Source organism: Aptenodytes patagonicus, chromosome 2, assembly GCF_965638725.1.
Source record: "Aptenodytes patagonicus chromosome 2, bAptPat1.pri.cur, whole genome shotgun sequence".
Classification (NCBI taxonomy): Eukaryota; Metazoa; Chordata; class Aves; order Sphenisciformes; family Spheniscidae; genus Aptenodytes; species Aptenodytes patagonicus.
Genome location: NC_134950.1, coordinates 15,776,659 through 15,804,453, shown reverse-complemented (window position 1 = coordinate 15,804,453; position 27,795 = coordinate 15,776,659). Strand labels below are relative to the sequence as shown.

At 37.2% G+C, this 27,795-nt stretch overlaps 1 protein-coding gene across 1 annotated transcript in view; it reads right to left on the bottom strand.

The window, feature by feature from the left end:
- Positions 1-27,795, bottom strand: part of EIF3H (eukaryotic translation initiation factor 3 subunit H) — a 91,439-nt gene that overhangs the window by 46,221 nt on the left and 17,423 nt on the right. Inside the window, exon 2 of the mRNA XM_076329208.1 lies at positions 22,108-22,264. Coding sequence (XP_076185323.1) covers positions 22,108-22,264 — 157 coding nt within the window. The remainder of the gene's footprint in view (positions 1-22,107; positions 22,265-27,795) is intronic.

Genomic DNA, 27,795 nt, shown 5'->3' with positions numbered 1-27,795 from the left:
AGGCATTTGTTTTTCTTCAAGATGACCATAACTTTTACTGAGGCTACAGCAACAGGTAGTCCACTAATGCCTGCTCTTTAATTACATCCCAAAAGCACAACAAGTACCATTAAACACTAGAAGGAAACAGCCATGGTCAAAAGGTTTGCAGGTATACTTACAAGACAAGGGATTAATCCTGCTCAGCTATCTATCGTGCAAGTTTGAACACTTACCAGTATGAACCTCTGAAATTTGTAACATACCTAACGTGACCCTAATTAACTTTCCTGGAGTTAGGATGATAAGCTAGAGTAAGCTGGTTAATATTACGTGTACGCAATACATTACAGGAGTAAAAGCATCATTTTTAAAAACAGCATCAGCAGATGCATCTAGCTCAAAACCACTCAACTTGTTTTTTGAACTTAAAGCTGGTAAGTTTTCTCCCTGGAAACAATCCATTACCTTTCCCATCACAACAGTCATCCTTGGGCCATCTAAAAAGCTTCTAAAATTGCCTCCTGTAACAGAGACAAGCTTTGTACATCTGTCAAAATATCTCTCTAAGAAACTAGTTAAATTATGTTCAGCTATAGTTGCTCTTATTTTAAGGAAGAAGTACTGTATAGCTTTGCTAAATGAGATGCAGATCAGAAAAGTAGAGCAATTAAACAGTAGGTTTGGGGTAAAAAAAATATGTAAGTAACAAAAATTTTGTCTATCTTGAATACTTGACCTTACGATTTTGCCTTGTAGCATGAGACGCGTTACTGCCTATTAAGAAGCAGAAGAAAAAATACCTTCTCTTGTGAGGCAACAGCAGCTGAAATGAAAGATTAAAAACAATTATCAGTCTTGTCAAGTCTGCAGTATCTTAAGGGAAAGTTCTGTTTACTTTTTTTCTTTTTCATCTCCAAAGCCAAGGTCAAAAAAACGTGTTTTGCTTACTGAGCACATGGCTAATACCAGCTTTCTTTCACCACCTCTCACTGTCCAGTGTCTTAAAACCAGAAGAAAGTCACTACTAACAAGAACTGGTACATGTAACAAGAAAATCACGTTTCATTAAGTTGGAGGGGGTGGGGGGGTGTAGGCAGCGTCCATTTTTATCCATGTGTACTTCAAATCAGAATATAAATTGTCATAGTTCCAAAAAAATTTGAAGTACTTTTCTATCTTAAGAATTACTACTCTCAGTGGCCTTTCTAAAGATAGCTTTTTATATATATACTACTACGAAGGATGCAGCCTGTAGCACTGTTTCCCTAAAAGATAAATTTAATTTTCATATTCCAACACCTCTTCAACCGAATACGCAATGTATCCTTTCCTGGCACATATTAAATTCTACTTACTCCTGTCTTTTTAGCAAGCATAGACAAGCAGGAATTTTATACAGACATGATTAAAACAATTAAAAAGATAGTTCTGATTATTTTATTCCTAACGTGAAAAAGGCTAATTAGGAATAAACTAACTGTGAAAGTTTTCTTTGGGCCACAGAGAGGTGCATTCATACACTAAAACCGAAATGCAATTTTATTTAACGCTTGTAAGTTCTAACAGAGACAAAGCCATGCCTTAACTGAGCATTACTAGTTAGTAATGTCTAGCTCACCTAGCATTGCTAGACCATCACCAGCAATACACACATTAGCGAATGAGCATGGTAACTCGGGCACTAAAGGATTACCGGTTTATGATTTCTCTAAGTGACAAGAACAATAGGGAACATAGGGAGAAGCTTTAGGACAGCTGTATGTTGAGGAGAATGGGAAGAAAGTCAAAAGACTTCAATTCTTTTCATGGTAAGACTCTGCTCTTCAGCATCTAAAAAAGACAGACAAGTTGCAGTGCTTATAACTCACAGTTAAAAGAGCACTTCGCTTCCCATTCCAACAGTTCCCTACAGCTGCCACCTGTAAGACCACAGTTCAAAGGCCCACAGGGCAAAAAAAACACAGGAAAGGAACCCACACAACTGAAGAGATGGAGGAGCAAGAAAGAGCGAGAATCAGTTAGTGCCTTTTGTTGAGGGAAATTAAGTGTTGTGATGTTAGACATTCCAAAATTAGCATGAGACAAACTTCACAGGTTTCTCCCACAACTACCCAGGCATCCCGAAGAAGTTACTTAAAGTCTTCTATGAATCAGTTTCTTTTAACTGTAAACTAGTGATAGTTTACCTCACAGAGAGGTTATGAGGCAATTAACTGATCATAAAGTGTGCCAAGATCCTCAAATGAAAGGTGCTATGCAAGTGCAGGGTATTAATCTCACACTCTAGGTACAAATCATTCTCTTATCCCACCTTCTACCTAGTGTTGGCAGCTTTACAACCATTTAAACTCTCCACTACATACGTTGGCTGGGTTCCCCGCAGCAGACATCTTAGACACAGTGCACTTTTGTGGTTCAGCTACCTACACTTTCCTGCATAAAACAGGGCGTTTGGTTCAAGACATCTGCAGCTTCAGGTAGACTGCCCAAATACACAGCCTGCAAGCTGCATACAGACATCGAGTTTTTGGCTGCAGTACTAGGAGATCCATGAAACTTCTGTCAGCTGCATGTAACAGATATGTTGCCAGATACCATCTAACTTGCATAAAAGCTGTAGCGTAGGAGGAGCAAAAGGATCACTAGCCATCTTTGTAAATTTAACTTTTAATTGCATACTTTTCAAAACGTGCATCGGGTCTATAACCAGTTTTAACACTTACACTTCATTCCTCATAATGTTATTCAAATAATATATTAGATTAAGATTTCCCTCTAAATAAAACCATCTTAATTTTGGAGGATGCAGTAACATAAACACTGGAAAATTCGCAGTCATGATTCACTGGTGATAGGGATCCAGCAGACGTAGCAAAAAGGACGGCACAGCAAAGAGATTGCGCTTTTATCAGCCCGGTCTGCAGGTCAGAGGATCAAGTAGAGAAAAGGTTTCAAAGCAGGAAGTGCAGGGGAAAAAGAGCAGCGGTGCAAGCAAGGGCAGATCTGCTCTATGTTAGCAGGACAAGCTGGGGGAAGGAAAGGGAAAGATCAAGGAGAGAGACGAAAATAGTCGTAAATCAACTGTTACCCTAATGCCATAATCTGGATGGGAGAGACTTTAGAAAAGAGGTGACAGTAAATATTAATTTACCATAAAGTGATATTCCATACAAAAGACGGAAGAAAAAGCAAAACACTTTAGAAAGTTAAAGAAAATACAGCATTTGCAAGGTTCCAGATAGGATGGAAGAACAGCAGTTTCAGAGTCTGCATGTGTGGATGACACGATGACAACAAAGCCGATTCAAAGACAGCCTGGTGGGACACTACGAAGGAAATGCAAAACAAACCATAATGATGATCAAAGTTACACAACACTGGCTAAACCCACTTTTGTTCTGCATTCGCTATAGCTTCTAGTTATGATTTACTAGTATAAACAAAGCCTTTTTTTTTTCTCTCTCTTCCAGCAGCTCAGAAGTGCTTTGCAGTTCCCCAGGCCTGAAACCAAGGTCCCTTTCCATTCTTTTCTTCCAAGTCTCTTTTGAATATTTTTCCCTTTTCAGAGAGCCAACAGCAATAGCGTTTTATAGATGTTCAGTGCGCTATACACCTTTCTGCTACACAGAGACAAAAAGAAGCATGCATATACATTTACAGAAGTACTGACTGGAGAAGAAAAGTATTCTGGGAAGAAAAATACCAACGGCACTTCTAAGTGTTTAATACTTTTTAAATTAAAAGACTGCTGAAGTGTTTAAAAACACCTGATCAATTATGTTGCTCATGTCACGATATATTAATTCTATTCCTACATAATAAAAATGGGTTTTTTTATTAACTTGTAAGAGTTTGAATGGATTTATAGACAAAATACAGTTAGTATTAGCAAACAACTTCAGTGAAAGCTTTAGTTATTCAACCACATCTACAATTCTCTTAACACTTTTAGCCATTTCTTGAAAAAAACAGAACAGTGATCTCGTTTTTATCAAGATACGACAGTGATCTTTCATGAGAGTGGAAGTTGTATTACTTTATTCCTGTAACAGTTTCCTGTAATTTTTTAAAAAAATGGGGATGGGCCTTTATCTGAGCCAAAGATCTGCAAGACCTTACTAGGAAACTAAAACAAAAGTGTCCATCTGAGCTGAAGGCCCAGAATTCAGCAGCATGTTTCCTAACAACAGCTTATACAAAAGTGTGCTGTTAATTGTGTTACCACAATTTTTATCCAAATTTACAATAAAAAAATCATTTGATCAACTAGTTTCCATACTTAAACACACACATTTGGGAGAAAGCCGTAAGAGTATCATGGAAGTTGTATCACTCTTTTAGCTAACTTTAAAAAAAGTTAATGGGGATTGGGAGTGTACATTAATATTATGCTTTGACAAATATAAAAATTGACCGCTACCACTTGCTTTATTTGGCCAATACCTTTTTAACATTAAGCGTAGTACCATGTTTGAGAACTGATCCAGGCAGAAATAGACTCATTGTGTAAGATATTTGGAGGTGTCTCGAATACGTGGGCCAGGTCCAGATAACCACAGGCAGTCGCAGATCTGTCCTCATTTATATGGCACTTTCCAGTTCACGAGCGTACAAACAAGGGCTCAGCTACAGATCTTGCTGGAACAACTGCTCACACAAACTGTGTGAGCAGGACCCCTGCCTGCTCAGGACCATGCAGCAGCGCTAACTACAAACCAGCCAGAGCCCTCGCTAATCACAGAAGCACAACTGGCAGGAGTTACGGGACTTAGGTCCATACAAGTCAGGGCAGCATCTCCTATGGGCACATGTTTGAAGAGGTTTCCTTAAACTGTAAAGCGAGTTGAAGGACAGTGACACAATGATGAGAACTTCTGAAGAAAGGAGATGTGAAATAAGCAAGAAGGGTATATATACACTGCATGCATGTGACCTGAAAATACAGACCTATTGCTATTTTAACTAAGATAATTTTTGCATTTCTTTGAATGTAAAAAATTTCAACATTAAAACTAATATTTAGCTTAATAATTAAATTTTATTTGTTCTGAAAGAGAAAACATGGCTTAATGAAACAGTTGCTTGCATATAATGAACTTTAAATTTTACACTCAAATTCCTAAAAAATATCAAGGAAAAATTAGATTTTGCAAGAAAAAAAAAAATAAGGCGGCTTTAACTTTTGAATGTAATCTGGAAACAAGGAAAAAAAAAATCAGAAGTGGGGAGGATTTGCCCTATTTCCCACCACCCCCCCCCGAAATGACATGTTCTCATTTTATCACGTACTGGATCCCAAAGACATTTGGACATTACACTGTGTTTACCATGTTCACATCAACTACCTTCCTCTGTGTCAAAAGTGGAAAAACTGCAACACATACAATTGAGTAAAATGCCAAATAATGAAAAGTAAAACATTATTTCTCCTTTATACTATTCTGAGATACTTGAATTACAGCATTTGAGATGCTTTCATACAAAGTCCAGTTTTCCATTTCATAACTCTAAATATTTTCAGTGAAATCAAACCACCTTCACATCAATCCCTTCACAAATGAAAACTTCTACATATGGAGGGTGGTGTGTGTGTGTGTATGGAAAATATTACCACACAAGTTGATCACATTACAGATGTTGAAATGCATAGATTTTGGTAATTTAAAAGTCTCTTTTGAATTCAGGATAAATAGGATATCAAAATCATACGGACAGAGCTAAAAATCATTTGATAGCTGTTTCCTCCCATTACATATTGTTTGTAGCGAGCGTTTGGCTAACGTATCCTTTGAGACCACCCCAGAGTTCCCCTCAACCTACCATAGCGTACCACTACCCTTACAGTCTTTCTCCTCGTGACTCACCTAACCCTCCCTTGATAGAAATTAAACCCACTGCTGCTTCTTGCAGCCATCTTGGACACGGAAAAAAAAAGTGGTGGTGTTCTTTTGCAGAAACCTTTTTCTTAAAGGAGACTTAATCAAATGTCCCTTCACCCTGCCTACTCTGAAGAACTCCAAAACATACAAGAGAAACAAAGAAAATCCCAATTAAGAACTATTGTCACCCTTATCATTAAACATTACCTGTTATCCTGTTATAGACTAAAAAAAAATAAGGGGGGGGGGGGGGGGGGAGTTATTTTCAGCAGCAGTGCTGAGTACCTGATAAACTCGGCAAGAAAAACAGTATTGTTAGAGGCTGAATAATATGCTTAAGTATCCATGACCAAACCAAATACACAGACGCTATCAAACAAGCAGTTCTCCTATGTCTGCCAATCAGCAAAGCCTCAAAAAGTTACAACCTAGGCATTTTGTATATAGTGATGGTTTTATTTCATCTCTGCAAAACTGCATCATAGAAACATTTAGGTTGGAAAGACCTTTAAGATTATCGAGTCCAACCGCAAACCTAACACTACCCAAGTCCACCAGTAAACCATGTCCCTAAGCACCACATCTACACGTCTTTTAAATATCTCCAGGGATGGGGACTCAACCACTTCCCTGGGCAGCCTGTTCCAACGCTTGACAACCCTTTCGGGGAAGAAGTTTTTCCTCACGTCCAATCTAAACCTCCCCTGGCGCAACTTGAGGCCATTTCTTCTTGTCCTATCGCTTGTTACTTGGGAGAAGAGACCAACACCCACCTTGCTACAACCTCCTTTCAGGTAGTTGTAGAGAGCGATGAGGTCTCCCCTCAGCCTCCTTTTCTCCAGGCTAAACAACCCCAGTTCCCTCAGCCGTTGCTCATAAGACTTGTTCTCCAGACCCCTCACCAGCTTCATTGCTCTTCCTTGGACACATCAAAATTTTATTAAGAGAAAGAATAAAGACACATAGTTCCCATATTCAAGTTATTAAGATGGTTCAGATTTTATTAGTTTATTAGCAAGAATGAGCAGGATCAGAGGACAGACCTAAGTATTCCTTCTTTCATGTTAACATGCCACTTAAATGCGTGAAGGGAAAGCAAAGGAAAATCATATGGAGCATGTCTGCATCGTACAGAGGGCAGCGCTGGGAACCCAAAGCTAGACCAGAACCCAGCTGTTTCACAGTGCAATGCAGAGCTGTGCACATGGTGCTGCAGCCATGCTTGCTCGTGACACCAGCTCCTAAGGGACACAGCTGCAACACGCCAACATACACACGTCCTTATTGATGCCCACCCTGATCCCTCCACCCAAGATGGCAGCGCACCGCTCCATGTGAACTCCTCTGTCTGCTCCCAACAAGCGTTATCACCATTGATCTCCATGGCATGATGCAGATGTGTCCCACATCCACTGAAAATCATCTACTGCTCTACTTTCAGATTACAGGTCCTGTTTAACAGGTGCTTTTGTTCCAAGGTTGACAAGTTGAACTAGCACCTCTCCCGTACCAATTTCTGATTTGAATACTGTCTTAGCTTTTTGCTATCCCTCTTTTTACTGTGTCAGATTAAAAATCTAAATTGACAACAAGGAACATTGACACTATAAACAGACAACTCTCTAAATAAAGTTGTGATCAAAGCATCAAGTGGCCTAATAAAACCCAGGTGGCTCTAGCTTATCATATGCCATACTCATTATTTCAAGTGGCCCACTTAATAGATTTCCAGGTGACTACAAAAGAAGGTTTGTTGCCAGTTTTTTAATTTCTGGCTTTGCTTATCTATCTGGTGCCTTTTGATAAGAAGGTCTAATTGAAAAAAAAAAAGTTAAAAAATACTTTTAAGAGTCAGGCTTTTTGCCACAGTTGGCAAAACCACAGAAATCAATGTGGCTTTGGATTATTCACTATCTACATAAAGCTTAGTTAATTACAAGGAGATACCAAGACACTCATGTTTGCCATAGTTTTCTGCAGGCCGATGTGTTTGTCCTGGAAAGTTGAAAAAAAATTTAATGGCAACCTTAAGAGACTTAACCTGCAAGTTTCAATTAAAAACACAGTCAATATTTTTAAGTACTTTTGAAAGCCTTTACCTTTAAAAGAAGTAAAGATCTGACAGCAAGCAGACAAAAAAAAGATGATTTGACATTTATTCTTCATTAACTTTGTGCTTTATGCATCCAAATACATCAATTAATTTTTCACTTGAAACATCATTATAAGAAAAGTGTCTTGGAAGATTCAGTCAAACGTCACAGAATGGAGCACTGTGAATAACAGGAACCCATTTTCAAATGTCATTTTAAAAAGTAAAACCAAGAGCTCAAATTTCTACATTTGAGGACGGAGGGACTTACTGTTTTTAGTTCTACACCACTGCATCAAAGTAGAATTTTACAAGGAACTCTGTCATCCCTCACGCTGCCATTCATTATTTCAAGTAGTGTCTTGCTTTCCCCCCGCTCCAAGCACGTTTTAATTTCTGACCCACTATTTCAATTCCTTTTCAAACAAAAGAGTGGATAAAATTTTTGCATGGAAATCAGGTTTAGAAGTCTAACATTTTAAAATGCTATGGCATTTAGCCTTCCAAACCCCCATTTGCCTTTCAGTTATAACTGAAATCTCAGTTTCCAAATTAGCCAGGTAGAGATGCCAATATTCCACTGAAAGCCATTAAGACCTGGACACCTAAACTCCTGAGCAAGTATGTGTTTGTACAATGTTTAGGACACCCAGCGCCAGCTGACACCTCCAGGCATGAGCACAGTAAAGCATAAATCACGTTGCGCTTCCTAGTTTGAGCTACACAGCTTTCAGGATGGGAGCACTAACCTTGACCCAATTTACATCTAAACACTTCTTACTCCCACTCCTCACTCCAACTCCTCGGCATTCCTCTTACCTTCAGCACTTGGTGCCTATCGGAAACCATCACTATATGCCTCCAATTCTAGTTTCTGTAAGTTAATCAATCCCAAACCAATCCTCAACTGTCTTTTCATCTAGTCTTCTATCAGTAACACACCACTCAATGACTTTTGACATTGTACTATTCTAACAGGCACATGACCAAAACACTAAAAAAAAAAAAAAAAAATACTTCCAAGGAGACATTTCATTCCTTTTTTGTTTGTTTCTTCTGAAATTATTCTTCCTATTCCTGAGGAGAATTGCCATGTTTGGTCTAGTTCCTGAATACTTGGTGCTGCAACCTTGTCTTTCTTGTACATGAAGAGAGCTACATAACAAGAAAGCAACACATCAAGTCTAGAAAATCATCCTCAGTAGAATTAAAATAATAAAAAAAGAAATCCTGCCCTTAAAGCTTTAGTTACTCCTTGTAGGACTCAGGAATATGTTTTTCAACTAGAGGAACCACTTGGCTCAGGGGACGAAGACCTTCAGAATTTCCTGAGTAACAAAGACCTCCATTTTTAAGAGTGCTTGTTGTTCCACTGCGTGAGAAAGGCTTTCAAGCCTCAGTGTGTACCAGGAGTGGCACCCAGTGTCCAAACTGCATCCTTACAACAGCATCTTCAATTCCCTTCGCAAACGGTCTTCCCTCATTCTTTTCTCCCAGGCTGTAGCCACAGAAAATTAGCAGCTCTATGCTTAAACTGTACATTTCATAAAGTATACTTTAAGTAAAGCAGTTTACATAAAGCTTTTGCCAAACTGTTTTAATCAACAGTGTATAGATAAATCAGATTTTCAACACTATTTAATGCGGAGAACAACTATGAAGTCTGATAAAATTCTTCATTTAAGCCATACAGCTACAGATTTAAACTCAGAATGAAATCAACATTTGCATAGACTATGGTCTTTCAACTGTACTCAACAACTGACATAACAGCCACAAACTGATTTATTCCCAATCATTGGTATTGCTTTAATAGCCCAAACCAGTTTTCCTAAACACATTTTGTCAGAGTGGAACTAAAAATCACTGAAAGAACTAGGGGGGGGGAATATTTTCATGTTTTGCAGCTACACAGGAATTTAAAAATCATCTGTTGTGCTTGGCTAATACAACAGAGTAAAAAGGAGAGTAACAAATCTCGCAAATAAAGTCCTTTTGTTTCCTCCCAAAATTGATCAGAGGGATAAGACTTCGGTTTAAACAAGATTCAACACCTGGAGTAAGCTATGAAGAAAGCTTCCCCCAACCTGCTGCAAAAGCTATGATTTCTACTTTTTTTTTTTCCTTTCACTATCACAAACAGTTCAGAGTTGCACAGACTGGATTAAATAGAAACACTTAATGATTAGAACAATTATCCAAAAGCAATAAACAACTATTACTCTATTGGTAGGCAAGAACACAATATGGAGCAATACAAAGTGCTAAAAAAAAAAATGCTGGGGGCGGGGGGGGGGGGGGGAATCTATTTCCATCTATATGTGGAAGTCAAATTGCAAATACCCCTTTCAGTAATTTTGCCAGACTTCAGCTGGTCAGTTTCCCTGCCTCACCAATATCAAAACCTAAACCCCACCATAACCTCTCTCCCCTCAAACAATGAAGCCTAGCATTGCACATCTTGCTATCTGCCTCGCATGTGCTAGTTCGAGGAATGTTACATGCACCTCTTCAGGAGTCAAACGCCTTACAGCTAAGTGAAATTCTGAGTTCATGAGAATGTAAAAGATTAGAGCTCAGTTATACTGCAAATATCTCTAAACCAGCTTTTCTTTCTAAACCAAAGGCACAAAACTGGCACTATATAACAGTTTATTGAGAACTCTCAAATCCTGACGTTCAGTGTCTGTAGTGCCTCCCTAACTTACCCCTCTTAATTTCTCTGCTGCATAAATGCACGCTATAAAAGCTCCAAGATATATCACATGGATTAGGTTTTTATATATATATAAAAATATATATACACATATGTATAAATATATTTTAATATATACATTCACACACACATATTGAATAGCACGTTCATATCTTGTTGAATTATTTCCCTGTTAAGATTTATTTTGTTTCAACGAGACTTCCACTTGCAAAAACATGCACACATTGCACAGCAAATACATTTGTTAGGTGCCTAATATGGCCAGGGAAACCATTTTGATTATTCTGTGCCCGCTTATGCATTGTCCTATAAAACAATAAGATAGAACAGCAAGAAACCAGCAATTAAGAGAGTCTGAATGCACATCGGGAATCACTAAAATCCACACTAGCCAAGTCAGGAACAATACGACTGATGAATAGGCCATTTTTTATTTGAATTGTTAGCAAGTGTTAAAAAATTATCCTTAGCAGATGTCCCTTATGACCTAAATATATCGCACAAAAAACATGCCTGTCTTCTTTTCTAAAAAAGTTTTAAGAAATCTTTCCATTTCTATTATTGACTAAAACTCCACAATGCTGCATGTTGGCTATAAATATGTGCATCAAGGATTTATCACACTAAACCTACAAAGATGCATGAGTATTTTACTGAAGAGTAAACAATCTATTTTAATGTGTATTTTTCTACTGCGTGAATTTACACTGAACTGAAGCATGTAATCCAATAAAAGAAATCAAACTGTGTATTCAGCAAACAGTGAAACAAAAGACAAGCTGCATACTACAGCAACTTCTCAACCAACACACCACAAACCAGAATACAGTGAATGTCTTGCAGTTAGATGGGTGAGAACAACCTTATCTACAATAAATACACTTTGTAGATACAGTTGATAAGGAATTATATAATAATTCAAGCTACTATACACTATTACATGTGCAGCTATGCACACCCAGCTCATTTTCAGTAGAGCTTTAAAGTTTTTATTTCCTTAAATTTTGTTCTTATTAAGATTCTATACACTGGCTCACCACACTACAGCAAAATATAAGATTTTCTCAGTTTGAGCTTTTTCAGTTTCTCCACATATCTTTCACTGCATCACTGGATTTAACAACATATATTAATTATAAATAATGCTAAAATATAGATCTAAACTTAAACTCTACTAAGGATTTTTCTCTTTTCTATCAAAGACTACTCTCTCTCTAGAAAAATCTTTTAAGTTTAGTAATCTTTGTGAATCAATTTCTTATCCCTTCAACTTCACTGCTGCAGTAGGTTTCCTGTTAGCAAAATGGATTTCAAGTCTATTCCTCAAGTATTTGATTCAATATTCAGTACTGAACCTTGGAACAGTAACGCATCTCTCTTTCCATCAATAAAATAAATATAAATGCTATAAACAAAAAAGGTGCGACTTGGGTTTAATGTGTTCTATACCTCGAGTATGTATAATTTTCTTCTAGAAGAGAATAATAATGCTACATAATTTTTCCAGATTATGCCGTTGAGAAATCCATAAAGCATTATGGAGCAAGAAACAGGAACCAAAAAGATTTTTCTTTATTTACTACTACTACTTATTTCAGTCAGTTTCTATTAGTTTTTACCCAGATGTACTGATTTGAATTGTTGTTCAATAGAACTATAGGCATTTCCTTCATTTGGGCTCTCAGAATAAAATATTAGCACGTGGGATTTATTCATTTTGCCATACTTTTCTTCAGCTCCCTCAAGTTTATTGCAGCATTCTTCAGGGAAGGAAATGGCTAAATACTTGCATTAGCAAAAAAGGAAAGCAGGGGGAATGGAAAGAGGTAGTAAGAAGGTGTTAAAAGAACACTCTCTTCCTCTTGGTCCAGTCATACTGGGAGAAGTGTTACCAAAAGAACAAACAAGCATAGAGTCAAAATATCTAGCCAAAGCTACGAGGGAACACAGGGACCACAAGCAAATCGGTCTCTTAAGAAAGGACATGCTACAGACCAAAACAAAACATGCAAAAAGCAGAGAGTGATCCAGGCAGTCCAATGGAAATGTCCACTCCTGTAGCACGTTGTCTAAGACTGAAGAGTCATAATCAAGGATGAAGAAGTAGAACGTTTTTACCAGAACTGACAACACCGTCTTTACACAGTCTGGGTTTCCTTCTGGATGAAGCTTTACTTCCTCCAAACACAGAGGTAGCCTAAAGCTATTACTTTTCTAACTTTTAGGAACCCAAGAAGGCACCTACCTCAGTTGGGTAAGATGAATACAGGATCTACTAGGATGTCTATTATATGTTCTAGCAATTGCCTGAAAAAACTCTGTTTCCTTAAAATACAAATGGTTATATCCAGACTTTTTTCCTGAATTGCAGTACAGCAAAATTCAAATGCTCAGTAAATGATAGAGTACATTGCGGGGGGGAGGGGGGGGGAAGCCAACAAGTTCCACCTTTGCCATATGTTCACAGCAACATTGTTTCATAAACTAATCTGTAGTAGAACAGCTAAAAGAATTACTTGGGAGTCTCTGCTTTTAATAGGAACTAGCACATTAGATATTGTTTACCATAATATTTCCACAAGTTAATAAAATATAAACATGAGGTCATTTGCATCTGTGTGATTTAAAGTGTGGAAGAATATAAAGTATTTTCATATTTCAGAGCTCTTGCATATTCCCAAGACTGAACAAATAATACATTAAATTAATTTGTAAAAATCAAACAACATTTAGATTCTTTGTAACTCATCAAAAATTAGTTTAAAAACTTTTGAGTACTCAGGGTAAATAACCTGTACATTTTCTCTCCCCTAATAAACAGCAAGCGTAAGGCTTAATGTTTTCAAATCACTGTCACAAACTATAATATAGACATAAACTTCAGAGATTGATACCTGAAATCAAAGAACAGATATTAAACATCTGAATATACTTTTATTATTTAATTAGTTATCCTCTTTAATGTCCTTAGTCAGAGTTGAGATGATTATATTAGCAAGAAAAATCAAATTCAGAATAGCTAATTTGTAATATTTTACCTAAATTGCAGAAAGTAAAAAAAGAAATTGGACTTTCATATTGATTACATAAAAATTAATGAGTTTCTGCAAGTGTTACAAAACTATATGAACTATCCATATAGCAAACTAACTGATCATGATTATAAGTAAAGAATACATTTAAGATAGAACACAAACTATGAAGTAAAAATCTCCTGGCTTCAAGGTCAAAACTTGCATATAGTGAAATGGTTGAATGCAAAACTGAGCTGGATACAGTCTTCCAGCTCGTTGTAATGCTGCTAAAAGATATTTACATACAGCAAACTACCTATCACTTAAAATAGATGCTTCTCTAACTTCATTTTTAGGATTACTAAACAATTATTCTTAAGCATAGTTTTCAGTAAAGTTCAGCATGAAAGTATATTAGATATGTTAATAGCCATTGCGATTGTGGTTTATTTAAAAAAAAAAAAATCAAACAAATCATGACTGAATTTTTCAGAATTTAGGCAACCACAAGGTTTTTATGTTTATAATTACTCAAGGAAAAATGCCATGAAATATGTTTTCTTAAACAAAAAGATAAAAAGATAGTACAGCATTTCTGTGTTTAAAAGCAAATTACACTAACTTCTTTTGCAGCAAAATCTTAATGGAACTAGATTTAAATAAAACTTTAATATCCCTGGTGCTTTAAAGAGCAAAATAATTTCTCTTTTTTGATTCAAAATTAGACATTGAACAAAAGGATTTGCCTACCACTTTAAAGCATTGCCTCTACAGTAAAAATCAACTTGAAAGTCCAGAAGTGCAATAACCAAAGCATTTCAGGCATTTCATGCAATACTATCAGAAAAGGAATAGTTTAATGCAGTTTTTAAGTCTAGCAGTATAAACCTACTTAAATAAGCTGTCTAAGAAGATCCATCACAAGTGCTATCTCCTCTTTCTTAGTTACAGGTGGTAGAACTGGGAAGTGAAGAAGAGAACCTGCAAAACAAGAAAGCTCCTGTTCTGCTTTTAGGATACATATACACACACAAAAGTGTCTGAATCAAATTCTACCAATCTATACAGTTCCTTAGGACACGCAGCACATTTAGGCTGATTTAAGAAACGAAAAAACATTGAGTCAGTAGAGCTGTATTTAATTCAATGCGCTTAGTAACATATTTTCAGAATACATTTGTATCAAAGATTTTATGAACCTTATCAGATGAAAATAATTTTTATCCCTCTTCTGTCTGCAAGCCCCAGGTTTCCTGGCTCAGAAAGCAGTCCAGCCTGGAGGCTTGTGTGCTGGATTCGAGTGCCCTCTAACGGGGGCTCCACCAAGACCGCCTGCTGCCACGCTGCTTTCAGTCCATAGCCTGATTTAAAAGAGCTTTAAAATTGAGTTGAGGATACATACACGTACTCTTCACGTTCCTCTGTTGTATTTAAGATAATTAAAAGCACTTTTTCTTAGGACTTTATATTACAAAAACATACTTTGGGGTACGTTGCTGTATCTGATATAGACAAGTCCATGTATCCGCACATACAGGGAACTTTAGACTGTGCCGTGAAAAGTAGCCTTTTACCTGAATTTCTTCTTCTTTGCCCAATAAAGACAAAAACCTCCAGTAGAGAGAAGTCTGCACAGTATGAAAACTTAGGCAAAACATTTAACATGCTGCATGCCTGCTACTCCACTGAACCATGACAATTATGCAAACAATGTCAATATTAGTTCCCTTTTAGGAAACAAATCAAGAACTCGCACCAGTGACAGGTAAAGTACAAAGTAACTCAGATGTGATTAGCAGCTTTATTAAAGAACCTTGATTATGTGATACATCTTATTACAGGACAATTAAGCACACCTAATAACCAAACTCTCTGTCAATCGGTATATTCCCATATCAGTTCTGGCAACCCACAAAAAAACCAAAACATGGAAGACTAGACAAGACTGTTTTGCATGTTTAACAAGTGACCACCCACCCTTTATCATAATCATCTGAATTCCTTATATAAATTAATCCTCACCAAGTCTGCAGACTATTTCATTAATTCTTTACACCCAAATGATAAAGAAAAAAATCCAACTTACAATTCAGTATTCTTTTTACATAAAGCACAAAGTCAAACTTCATAAATGCACACACAAACCCGATGGGCTTTTGCCAGCACTTAGTAATTGAAAAGTCAACATTTACATAGTATAGCTTTCTTCCTAAATTACTAAAGGAACTTAAAAAAAAAACCCACACAGTTGAGGAATTCAGATAAATGGACCACAACTGGAACCAGAACCAAGACTGTGATTTAGGAGCTTTTGGGTCATCCGTTCTTGTCCTTAGGGAAATAAATTTCATATAACTGGGCTTCTGTATTTCATAAACGTTCCATTTTCTTACAATAAAAGACAATACACATGACCTTCTCTATTTTTGCCAACTGTTATACCTAAAGAGAATAAACCTAAACAAAAAAGCAGAAAAAACTTTGTCAGCTAAAATTGCGTCTGCCTATTCAGAACACAGTTACAGCATGCTCAAGTTCTGTCCTGCAACAATACAAGAGAAATAAAAGATATGCCTACAATGATAAACCTTTGAGTTATAATACTAGCAGATTTAAAATGGGAATAAGTGGAAGCTGTTTTCACAAGAAAAATTGACAAAATTTAGCCTTGACAGAAATCTTTACAAAAAGGAGATGAATCAACACAGCTAGGGGGCTGTGATTTAATGACATCAGGACTTCTACAGCAATACTAGCAAAAGAAATCAACCTTCACATAGTCCATTTGTTCTCTATAGGTATATACATACTGTCTGGGAGATTCTGGTTTGACCATACGGGGGTTTATACTACCTCTCCAGTTGTACTCACAAGGCTGTTTGTGAAGCTACACTATTAACTTAATAAAAGAAAAAAAAAAAGAACTCTAGAAGACAGTAGCCTTTTTTATTAAGATGCTTTTTAAAAAGCCAAAACAGTCCACCGAACACCACCACACCCATGCACTGAGACACAGTATGCTGGAAAGCGTACTAACTCATGTGTCTTTGGTCTCAAAGCCCCCATAATGTCAAACCGGTGTAGCAGACCACAGCCTTCACTTCAAGAAATGCAACCTCAAGAACAAGTCCTCCAATAAAACAGGAAGGGCCTTAACACAGCCAACACTCACTTCATTCTCACTGCAGTAGGCAACAGTTCAAAAGCACGCATTCAGTTCATTGCTCTGTCTTAACTTTTCTAAGCATGTCCCTTTGAGCTACCTGAAGCCTCTGCTTCTGCAAGGATCGCATATCGCAGGTCACTGTACTGGCCACACTGGAGATAAGGCTCAGCAGTATGAACTGCTGCTACCCCTGGCCAATTAAAACCCGGAAAAAGTACTATATAGGAGCTACGACATGTTAATCCATATGCAACTGCATTCATTTGAGGCTAAATAGAAGCCGCAAACAAAGAAAATGGTGTTTCTGTGGAAATGTTGCACTATGTTATTTCTAGTTGTTACTGACTGATGATAGAACTAAATAACAACCTACAGCACAGAAAGATACAGGTATTAGAATCTTCAATCATCTAGATACTTCTAACCTGAAAATTGAGAAACAAAATTAACCTTCTCAGGTAAGAAAGTAAAAATCATGTTGGGGGGGGGGGGGGGGGGAGGGAAGGAGAAGGCAGCATCACCTTCTCATCTGAAGCCTTCCAGAGGGAATCTAACAAAAACTCTGCATAGTTATAAAAGAAGAAAAAGTTACAACCTTCTAGAACTTATTTTGATGTATAATTATGTAACTGTCTTGAAGTTTCTATTAGCGTAATTACCACAGCACTTAATTTATTACCTCAGTTTTGTAAGTAAGGTACTAAAATATATCAGATTGAAATAAAATGTTTCAAAATACCTTATCAAAATAATGTCTCACAAGATCTATAATGAATTACAAGATGTATACTACATTTTTAACTGCTGTTTTCCATGAAAGGAATATAAATTTCCTTTAAACAGGGAGAAGAGCTACTCAATGAATAGCACTGAAGATAAAAACAATGAAGTGCAAAGGATCGAACTTAACGTGCCGCTTAGAGACACAATTTATAGTCAAGAATAATACATTTATTTCTTAGGAAGAAAATACACCTCATGCATTACACCTTTTTTGTAAACCTTAACTGAAAGAAAGCAAAACTGCTCAGACAAAAGCTTGGAAATGCCCTAAAGTGAAAGTAATTCTCTGAAAACTACCCTCGCAAAGACAAGCTGGAGGATTGCATCATTTCACAGAAGTGCCTAAGCCAAAAATCCTTACAGCAGAAGTCTGATTTTCCCTAAACAAGAGTTGAATCCATTGGGTGGAGGATGGGGAGACGCACCCGGGAATGGGGTTGTATGCATAGATAACTGAAAGTATCTTCTTTAATTTTAAGATCTGTGTTGTGAGAAATAAATTCAATACCTATGAAGATTTAAGTGCACTAGTAATAAGGAAACACAGTTATCTGAAAAGTAAACACCTGCCCAAAAGTCCAGAGTGCAGCCCCAAAATATCAAACACTCATGTTGAAGCATCTTTTGCTGAAGACTCAACAACATACCCCTGTTCTGTAATTTTCCCCCATTAGCTCACACATCATCAACTAAACTTCACCTACAGATTTCTAACACAGAGCTGGGTTGAACCCTCCCACCCCCTCCAAAAATCTTGTGCTGCAGCAGGCCAACCTAGGTGTTTAAGACTTCCCTGACAGGAAAATCTTACAAAAAAATTACACTTTGTAAAAAGAATCGTAGGAAGACGACACTGCAGGAGAAGCTTTCCAAGATGAAAAACACCTGTGGATTCATAAATGGTAGACAATCCTCCCAGATTTATAATAAGAATTACTTGAAGCTAAAAAAACCCTCTCGTGTTTTCTGTAGTTTCTAGAAATAGTCCAATTCAAACTGCACTAAAAAATGTTCTTGTGCTAAAAGAACAAGTTTGGGTATGGGTTTTAAATAAGAAATGAAATTTTTGAAGGAATTCTGTTGCAGCAAATAGTCAAAACTTAGTATTATCTCAGGCATTAGCAGCAAGAGACAAAATGGCACCATAACAAAAGCATAGCTAAACATATCTGAAGAAATGGTTGTTGCTAACAAGTTAGAAATACATCTTTATCAAATTGATTCTTAAATGTTATGCATACCTATTTCAAGTTCAAATTAAGGATATTTTCTTAGCACCCTCAAAAATGTGTTTTATATTAGATTTGCTCAGTTTAAAAAAGGAAAACATTAGCTTAAGTGTCTCTTGCCAATTATCCAAGAGTTTGTTTGCTCAAATATCACCCTCCTGTACGTAAGCTCAATTCTCTTAACAACGATTACCTCGAGACCACAAGGCAAATGAGTATTTTTCAGGTGACCTGTTCCTAGAGCTCTTGCAAAATGATACAGAAGAAATTATTTTTTGGGTGTATTCACTCAATTCTCAGCACAGCAGATTAGTTTGCCAACAGATAACCACACCAAGGTTGTTCCCCATTTCCCCCCCCTCAGGAGAAGGGCAGCTGGGGTACTGTGGCCCTTCAGCCAGTGCAACAGTCCCTGCATTAACACAAGATGAAGTATGACCAAAGTCCGCTAAGAAATGCTTTCTGCAGGCCCAGAAACTTGGAATCTCAATAGGATTGTTCCTATTCCAGAATCTTAGACAAGGGGAAAAAAAAAATTATAAAAAAAATATATACACTAAGCAAGAAGAAAAGACAATACAACATTATTCTGACCAAAGAGAACAATCTTAAGTATCATTCTGGGTGATGGAGGCACTGCAGAGCCAAGTCCCCTATTCTTTCCTTCTGTATCGCTGGGCCTGAATTTGTGCAAATATATAAAGCCACTTGTGACACTGATGTAACACACAAGTCTTAGGGAGAGGGAGGTGCCTTGTTTGGTTTTTAGCATCCTGAATTTTAAGGTTCTGGCATATAACAAGAGATTTCTCTGCTGGAGTATCTGTATCTAGAAGAAAAAAGAATCTTTTGAAAATCTGGCAGGATGCTTGCATAGGGAAACATAGCTCCAGGAAAAACAAACAAGGAGTATTTATAAAACATTATTGTTTTTCACATTGGCAAGACAGAAGACAACTCTATGTAGAGCCTAAAAAGGCACCTAACCCTCAGCTGGCAACCTCAAGAGCCATTTTGTTTAGGTTTTCATCTTCCCTAGCCTCTACTACATAGGTCAAAGGGCTGAACAGTCCCTAAGTAAAAGGAATGCAGAATGAACATGAGTGCTGTGCATTTCCTGAATGGTTCAGTCTATTTAACTGTACTTCACTGAGAAGAATACAGAGGGAACCCCTCCGTGACGCATACAGTAGAGGCTAGATGAAGACCAATACAAAATGGCTCGAGGTTGGCTTATAGGGTTCAACTACCTGAAAGGACGTTGTAGCGAGGTGGGTGTCGGTCTCTTCTCCCAAGTAACTAGCGATAGGACAAGAAGAAATGGCCTCAAGTTGCGCCGGGGGGGTTTAGATTGGATATTAGAAAAAACTTCTTCACCAAAAGGGTTGTCAAGCATTGGAACAGGCTGCCCAGGGAAGTGGTGGAGTCACCATCCCTGGAGGTATTTAAAAGACATGTAGATGTGGTGCTTAGGGACATTGTTTAGTGGTGGACTTGGCAGTTCTAGGTTAACGGCTGGACTTGATGATCTTAAAGGTCTTTTCCATCCTAAATGATTCGATGATTCAGCACAGGCAAGCTCCCCTGACCTGGCTGCAAATTCCCTGTCACTGCTAGAGGTATGCATCGGCGTCACTGTGATAGGTTCACTTTCCACTCTGGCTAGAGTTTGCTCTTCTTTCTGTGCCTGCAGCATGGGAACAGAAGGTTGATGAGCCAAGACATCCAGGTGAGGGAAGCTCCACAAGCATTGCCTTTTGCACCTTACTTAATGCCAGGATTATTGCCTACTTGCTAAAAAGGGAAAAAGAAAGACTGGTAACAAGAGTCACTTTCTTGGAATAAAATTTCTCCCAAGCAGAAACAGTTGAACCTTGCATACAAGATCACAGGCTTACAACTTCAGCATGGTAGCCATCATATGGTGAGATGAATCCATCTCAGAAACTAAGAAATTTATTTCACTCCTTGCTTGCCTAGGAGTACCTTCCATGTACCTTCCTAGCTACATGGAAACAATTCAGCCATTTTCTACAGGAAAAACTGAAGCATGGGCCCCAATTAAAAATTTAGATTACTCCAATCCTTTGAAGAGCCCCAGAAGAGAAGGAATCTTTAAAACATCTTTCAGGCTTTAATAAAATGTAGTTCTGACTCAAGCACCATATTAATGTAGAACAATTAAGATTCCCTTGCAGTTTGCTTTTTCTTTTTTTTCATATAGCAAATTGTATAATCCCACAACAGAAGCAATAAACAGCTAAGAAACCTTACCAAATTGCAAAGAATTCTTAAAATGATCTCTGTTTTAAAGGCAGAGTCTAAGATTCTTTCATAATAAGATAAAACATTAATTTACTAATAACTAACCTCATTATAAGCAAGAACAAGCGGTTTATACTTTAAGTAATCTCGCTTACACTGAATTATCAAAAGTAGATAGAATCAAGCTTCTAACCACAACTACCGTGACTACATTGCCACTTTACTCTTGAAGATAAACTGTCTCTCCTTAAGCCCTAACAAAGAAGCATTTCTACTAGTATCATTAAACACACCCACACATATATATATATTACCAAGATTAGAAGTCTAAGCCTTTCAAGTTTACTTTATGATTTTATACCATTCTGTGTCAAGCCAATTATACTGACTTACAGTGGCAATAACAAAACATTACTAGGACCAGCAAGGAAACACCAAAACAGATAGAAACCACTGATGCTACTTCTAGCTCACTTGGAGAAACAAAAATATCACCCAGATTTCAAGTTAGCCAGTGCTCTTAAACTTAAGAAGCTCTGCTCTCCAGGCTTTCAAAGAGTACTTAACACATACAAATAAATCTACAGAGGGGCAATCTGTATGCCTGACTACGTACATATGTACATGTATATATACACATACATATAATACACACACAGCCATTTTCATAAAAAGTTTTAAAGTCTATATGAATTACTGACTGGAAACTTATGTAACTTCCTGTGTGGACCGTCCTGCTCTAAAGTAAGCGTGTCCATATAATACAGTATTTATCCCTATAACTTCCCTTACAGAGACAAGATTTCAGTTGGATATGCAGGATGGCATTGTAAGTAACACATTGATACCTCAAGTCAAATGAAAATACTCTCTGATCACATACAAGCTTCTGGTCACTGTGGAAAAAAAATAAAAATCCTTTTTTGCACATATGGACTTTTTTTTTTTTTACCTAAAGTTTTGCAAAACTGTAACCATTACCTTCATCGAAGTCTGCATCATCTTCTGTATGCTGAGGGAAAGGGAAGCAATTTGTGATTTCAAGTCTGTCATCCACCACAAGACCCAGCAGCACTCCCTGGACCACTTCATTCCCCTGTCCTTCTTCTTGGTAATGTTTAATGATCTTTAACACAACCTAGAACACAAAGACAAGAAAATCGTATTATGCAATGGGTTTTTTTGTCCTCAAACTATGTATTTGGAATTTTTAAATTGTTGAAGTGTTGCGTAAACTAGAGCTGCAAACCAAGTGAGCTACTGGCTTAAACACCAGCAATTTTAATACAGGTTGAAGAACTGGAGGCCATCCTAATATTATAGGAGAATAAAAAAGACCATTAAATGAACAGTCAAAATGCAGTTCTAAACCAATTTTCTGAAACGCCCTTCTGAAATGAAATATTGATCTTTTTCACTTTACCTTGTTGCTGTAACTGTTGAAAGCTATCTTGTAGGGGCAATAAGCTCTCTCCTGAGGGAAACATTGCACAAGAAGCTATCAAAACACCTCAAAAGTAACTATGCAGAAACTGGTAGGAAATTTTTAAAAGGCACAAAATACATCAAAGTTCAGTTGCATTAACCTTCAAAATTACATCTCACTGCAGTTTTACTTCAGATGACAATGTAATTTATATTTTGTAAACTGTGTCATATGATATTTAAGAATAATGAATGATAAAAGAAAGAAAAAAGAGCACAAATTACTCATCATATTTTTAATAAAATAATTCTCACTTCCTTCCCTAAATCTGAATTCCACAATGAATAATTCTCATGAGATGATACTGTAAATTGGAACAGTATAAACAAAAACATTCAAAAATAGTCAACCATTTGCCAGAAACACTTCACATTTAAGTAAAATTTTATGCTTAACAACAAGAACCAGAACAAGATAAGAAACTAACCACAATCACAGACTTGAAAGAACTTATACTTTGTCAAGCACAAGTAGCTTTTATTTCACTAAATCCTAATCCATCCAAGCAAAATGCACCAGAAAATGTCTGATGACTATGCTGTCATTAAAGCAATACTACTTCAGTGTCTGTTGGCAAACAGACTAGTGTAATGGATTTCAGCTCAACCACCCTGAGAACAGATTTTGTACAAATACTAGTATTTAGTGAATATTCTAAAGGGGAAAAAAAAAAAAAAAAAAAAAAAGTTGAGCTCATATTTACACATCAGGAACATATATTTGCCCCTAGCTTTCTCCTTGGCTGTTTAGCAGAATTTTATGTCACAATTTTTTGTCACAAATTTATGTCCCCTCACTACAAGAAGGACATTGAGGTGCTGGAGCGTGTCCAGAGAAGGGCAACGAGGCTGGTGAGGGGTCTGGAGAACAAGTCTTCTGAGGAGCGGCTGAGGGAACTGGGGTTGTTTAGCCTGGAGAAAAGGAGGCTGAGGGGAGACCTCATCGCTCTCTACAACTCCCTGAAAGGGGGTTGTAGCGAGGTGGGGGTCGGTCTCTTCTCCCAAGTAACAAGCGATAGGACGAGAGGAAATGGCCTCAGGTTGCGCCAGGGGAGGTTTAGATTGGACGTGAGGAAAAATGTCTTTACTGAAAGAGTGGTGAAACATTGGAACAGGCTGCCCAGGGAAGTGGTGGAGTCCCCATCCCTGGAGGTATTTAAAAGACGAGTAGATGAGGCACTTAGGGACATGGTTTAGTGGGCATGGTGGTGTTGGGTCGACGGTTGGACTCGATGATCTTAGAGGTCTTTTCCAACCTCAATGATTCTATGATTCTATAATTTTAACCATTAATGAATTAAAGTGCCGCAGTATAGGTTAAATGGAAGAAAAAAGTGACTAGAAAAGAAATTCTTTACAAACACATTGCCTTCTTGGGGTAAAATGGGAAAACAAGAGCTTCATATACAGCCTGCTTGTGAGGTGGAAGGAGAATGGAAAATAAATACCTTTTTCCAACTAAGTTGGATGTAAGTATAAAACAGGACTAACACCCACTGATTCTTTGTTTATTCACAATACCACTTACTTCTGCTTTCGCTTGCATCCAGATACACTCACACTGAAGCCTCTCAATCACAGGTAGATAACTGTTTCACCCCAATACCCATTCCCATCTCTCCCTCAAGCCCTTTGAAGCCACACCTTTTTATCCAATTTGTTAAAAGAGGTCTACAGAGCAGAAAGACAAAAAGACACTAGCTATATAAATCTCATTTCATGGGAAAACAGTAAGGAAATTAAGATCAGCGGGCAGTGAAGCAGAATTTAACAACGCTGAAAGCAGTACAGCAACCAGTTCAAGATCACCTAGATACAGAAGATGGATGCCTTCTACCACAGAGCCAGCATATAAATAATATTCAACTTGCATTTAGCATGAAGTTAAGGTTTATCATATATTTGCCATAAGCGCAGTCTTCTACAGTCAAGGAATCCATAACTAACTGGACAGATCACAGCACAGCATGCTGTCTGCCTACTGCATAACTACTCTCAACATCTTTACCGTCTCGTAAGCTTCACCTTTTCCAGTATTTTTCTCCTCATTCGCTCTTGAGTTTTCTATGCACACTGACTGTCCCTGTTACTGTGAATCCTGTTTGCCTGTTGATTCCTTTCCAGAAGCATTTGTGATATGATGCCAATTTTATCTCAGCATTTCTGATGGTAATTGCTCACAGAAAACAGCCGCAAATGAAAAGAGCATGGGCTGTCATTGAATATCAATGATTTTTCAGGGAGATAAAGCTGGGAGTTCAAAACTCTTAAATGCTAACCAAATACCCCAATACTCAATGAAGTAATAACATACACAAGTTTGCAGTTTTCAATCTCCAGCCTGAAGATCACAGCAGACACTATCCAGGGAGATACAGACCCCAGTTTAGGCCTACCTACATGCTTATTTTCTAAGAGTCTGAGAAAGGTAGCCGAGAAGGTCATGAACTCACTACTCAATTTCACACCCATTAGCAAGCTGCAAAAGTTCAGGTTTATGACTGCACTGGAAAATACATTAGCTACCGAAGTAATTTATAAAAAGATAAATGAACAAGTCTGAGAAATGCATCCAGTGACACATGATTCTTGTTTTAATTTTGTTCTTTGTTCTGGAGAGTTTTATTTAGCGCATAAGATACAAGTCTTTAGTATAGCAGGCTCTTAAACTTGGATTGAAAAACCTGCCATCAGAATACTACCATATGACCAAGAGGGAAACTTGCACTGGAACTTGTGTTTCAGTACTAAAAACAGACTTCAAGTGTAAAGTAGAACTATTTCTCTAGTGATAACAAGACCGGTTTCAAACATTAAAAATGTCATTTCCGTTTGTTTGCTAGTCTAGATACAGCAGGAAGAGCTGATGACTATACAAATGACAATGCCATGACATTTCCTGATTTGACTGCACAAACCAATACTTTATATTGAATAAACCACACACACCCCAAAAAAATGAACACTAACTTGTATCTAGACATTTCCCAAAAAAGATGTTATGCTTATGAAGCATCAGAACAGAATCAGAATAGTTTTATTGGTCTGAAAATAAATGTAAGAAGTGTTAATATAAATAATGCAAGTAACACAACACACTGAGAAACACAAATCCATTTTTCCAAATGACACAGAAAAAAATATCCCAGAGAAATCTAAATGAACACCAGTATAACCCATCTTTTATCCAATGCTGATTCACTTTCCAAACACTATTTACAATTCTCATCCACCTATTAATCTGAGATATTGCCTCTTTGTACAAACTATAATTGTTTTTAAATACCCTTAGACTCTTCACTGCTATACCATTGCTACGTGAAATTAACAGTAACCAAACCACATTTCAACTGTTACTGTTATTTAACTAATGCAGCTGGGCAACCAGGAAAGGCTATGTACTCAGGTAGAAAATGTATCAAGTAATTTGACTTACTGTTAAAAAGAAAAAAAAAAAAAAAATCAGATTTCTAAATTCTGATACCTCTGGAACACACAAGCCAATAATCATATGCAGCTTGATTTGGCAAATACAATTAGTATGTAAGAAATATGTAGGTAAACAAAGACTCTTTAGAAGAGGATATACAAATAACTACTAAATAAAACTCAAGAGTCCCCCAGCCTTGTAAATTTAGTGTTCAAAATACCAAAGCAATTTAATCACTTGGAGTAGCCACTTGTCAGATTTTAATGGCCATTAATCCTCAATTAACAAAAAAAAAAAAGCGCTTGCATTTCAGCAGTGCTTCTAATCTTCAAATCTTCAAAGCACTGCTCAAACACTAAGACTGAAGTTGTACTACAAAAAAGAACCATTCTGAAACTATTAAAAACTTCAAAGATACATATTTTAGCTGTAGAGTATAATGCCAAATTTTAACTTTGGCTACATCCTGACACCACAGTTGTTAATTTCAAAAGTTTGTATCTCATTACAGAAATACCTATAACATGAACCATCAGCTGAAGTATCGTAAGCCTTTGGGGGGTCCTGGGAAGATTCCACTGTAAGGACATGATTATGCCAAGATGCACATTTCTGTATTTCTCTAGAGAGAGACAACAGCAAATCAAAGCACTGAAGATTCATTTATGAATGTGTTCCAGAGAGCTGAAAGTCACCACATTGAAACCAATACCTGTGCTGTGTCTTACAGATGCAATATCAAACAAGAGAGCGCTTCTGTTAGCCCACTGGATACATGATGTAAGAAGCTGAATTACAGTCTTAAATCAAGTATTTAAATCTTTTTGAATGCTTAACATTTTTTCCCAACCAAGCAAGCTTTGTCGGCACAACCACTAGCACCAATTGCCAGCATCTGGGGAGAGGATGGGGAGAGAGTGTAAATAACACTGTGTTATGTAGCTGTTTTCAAACCAGCCATAACCGACATGGCCATCAAATGTGGAAGGTGCCACGACACCACATCCTCTCGATGTTTAACACGAGTGAAACTGTGATCAATGTTTAGCTTGGCAAAAGAGTCTTGAAAGCTATTACTGCTCAGTGTCTGATATATTTTGAATACATCCGTATCACATACGGAGCCTTCTCCATATGACTTCTTAAAACTCAAACCATGAACTTTTACATTTAAGCATTACAGCATGAGCAATTTTAATTAAACTCCTAGCACAGACAAAGTTCAAGAGAGAACTGTTAATGTGGTTTTGTAAATGGGTAGATCTCAACTATCATTACTAACGACGACTCATGCAATTGACTTTGAATTGTGCTAAACTCAAGAATGCCTAGAATCAAGACATCTACCTGATACACATGAAATACATATATGGCACCTCTGGAAAAAGAGAGTTAATCAATCTGTTTAATAATATCTAAATGAAGACATACAAAATTTTACACATCAAATTTTATACTAATTTAGTGGCTGTGCCTGCTTCCCCAGCTCACACTACACCAAAAGTAAATCTACAAGCTGCACTGTGCTGAAACTTAACCAGTTAGCTATGCAAAAATGAAATTTAATTAAACAGTTCTGAAATCCTCAGGTAAGTACGGAATGGCTTTGTTTTTAAACAAAGACTTGGGGGGGGGGGGAAGAGGAAACTAGAGCAATATATAGTGAAACATGGGCAATGTTAACGTTTTTTAATAGTTCCAGATGAGGTGTGGGGTTTTTTGGGGGTGGTTTGGGGTTGTTTGTTTTTTTTTTT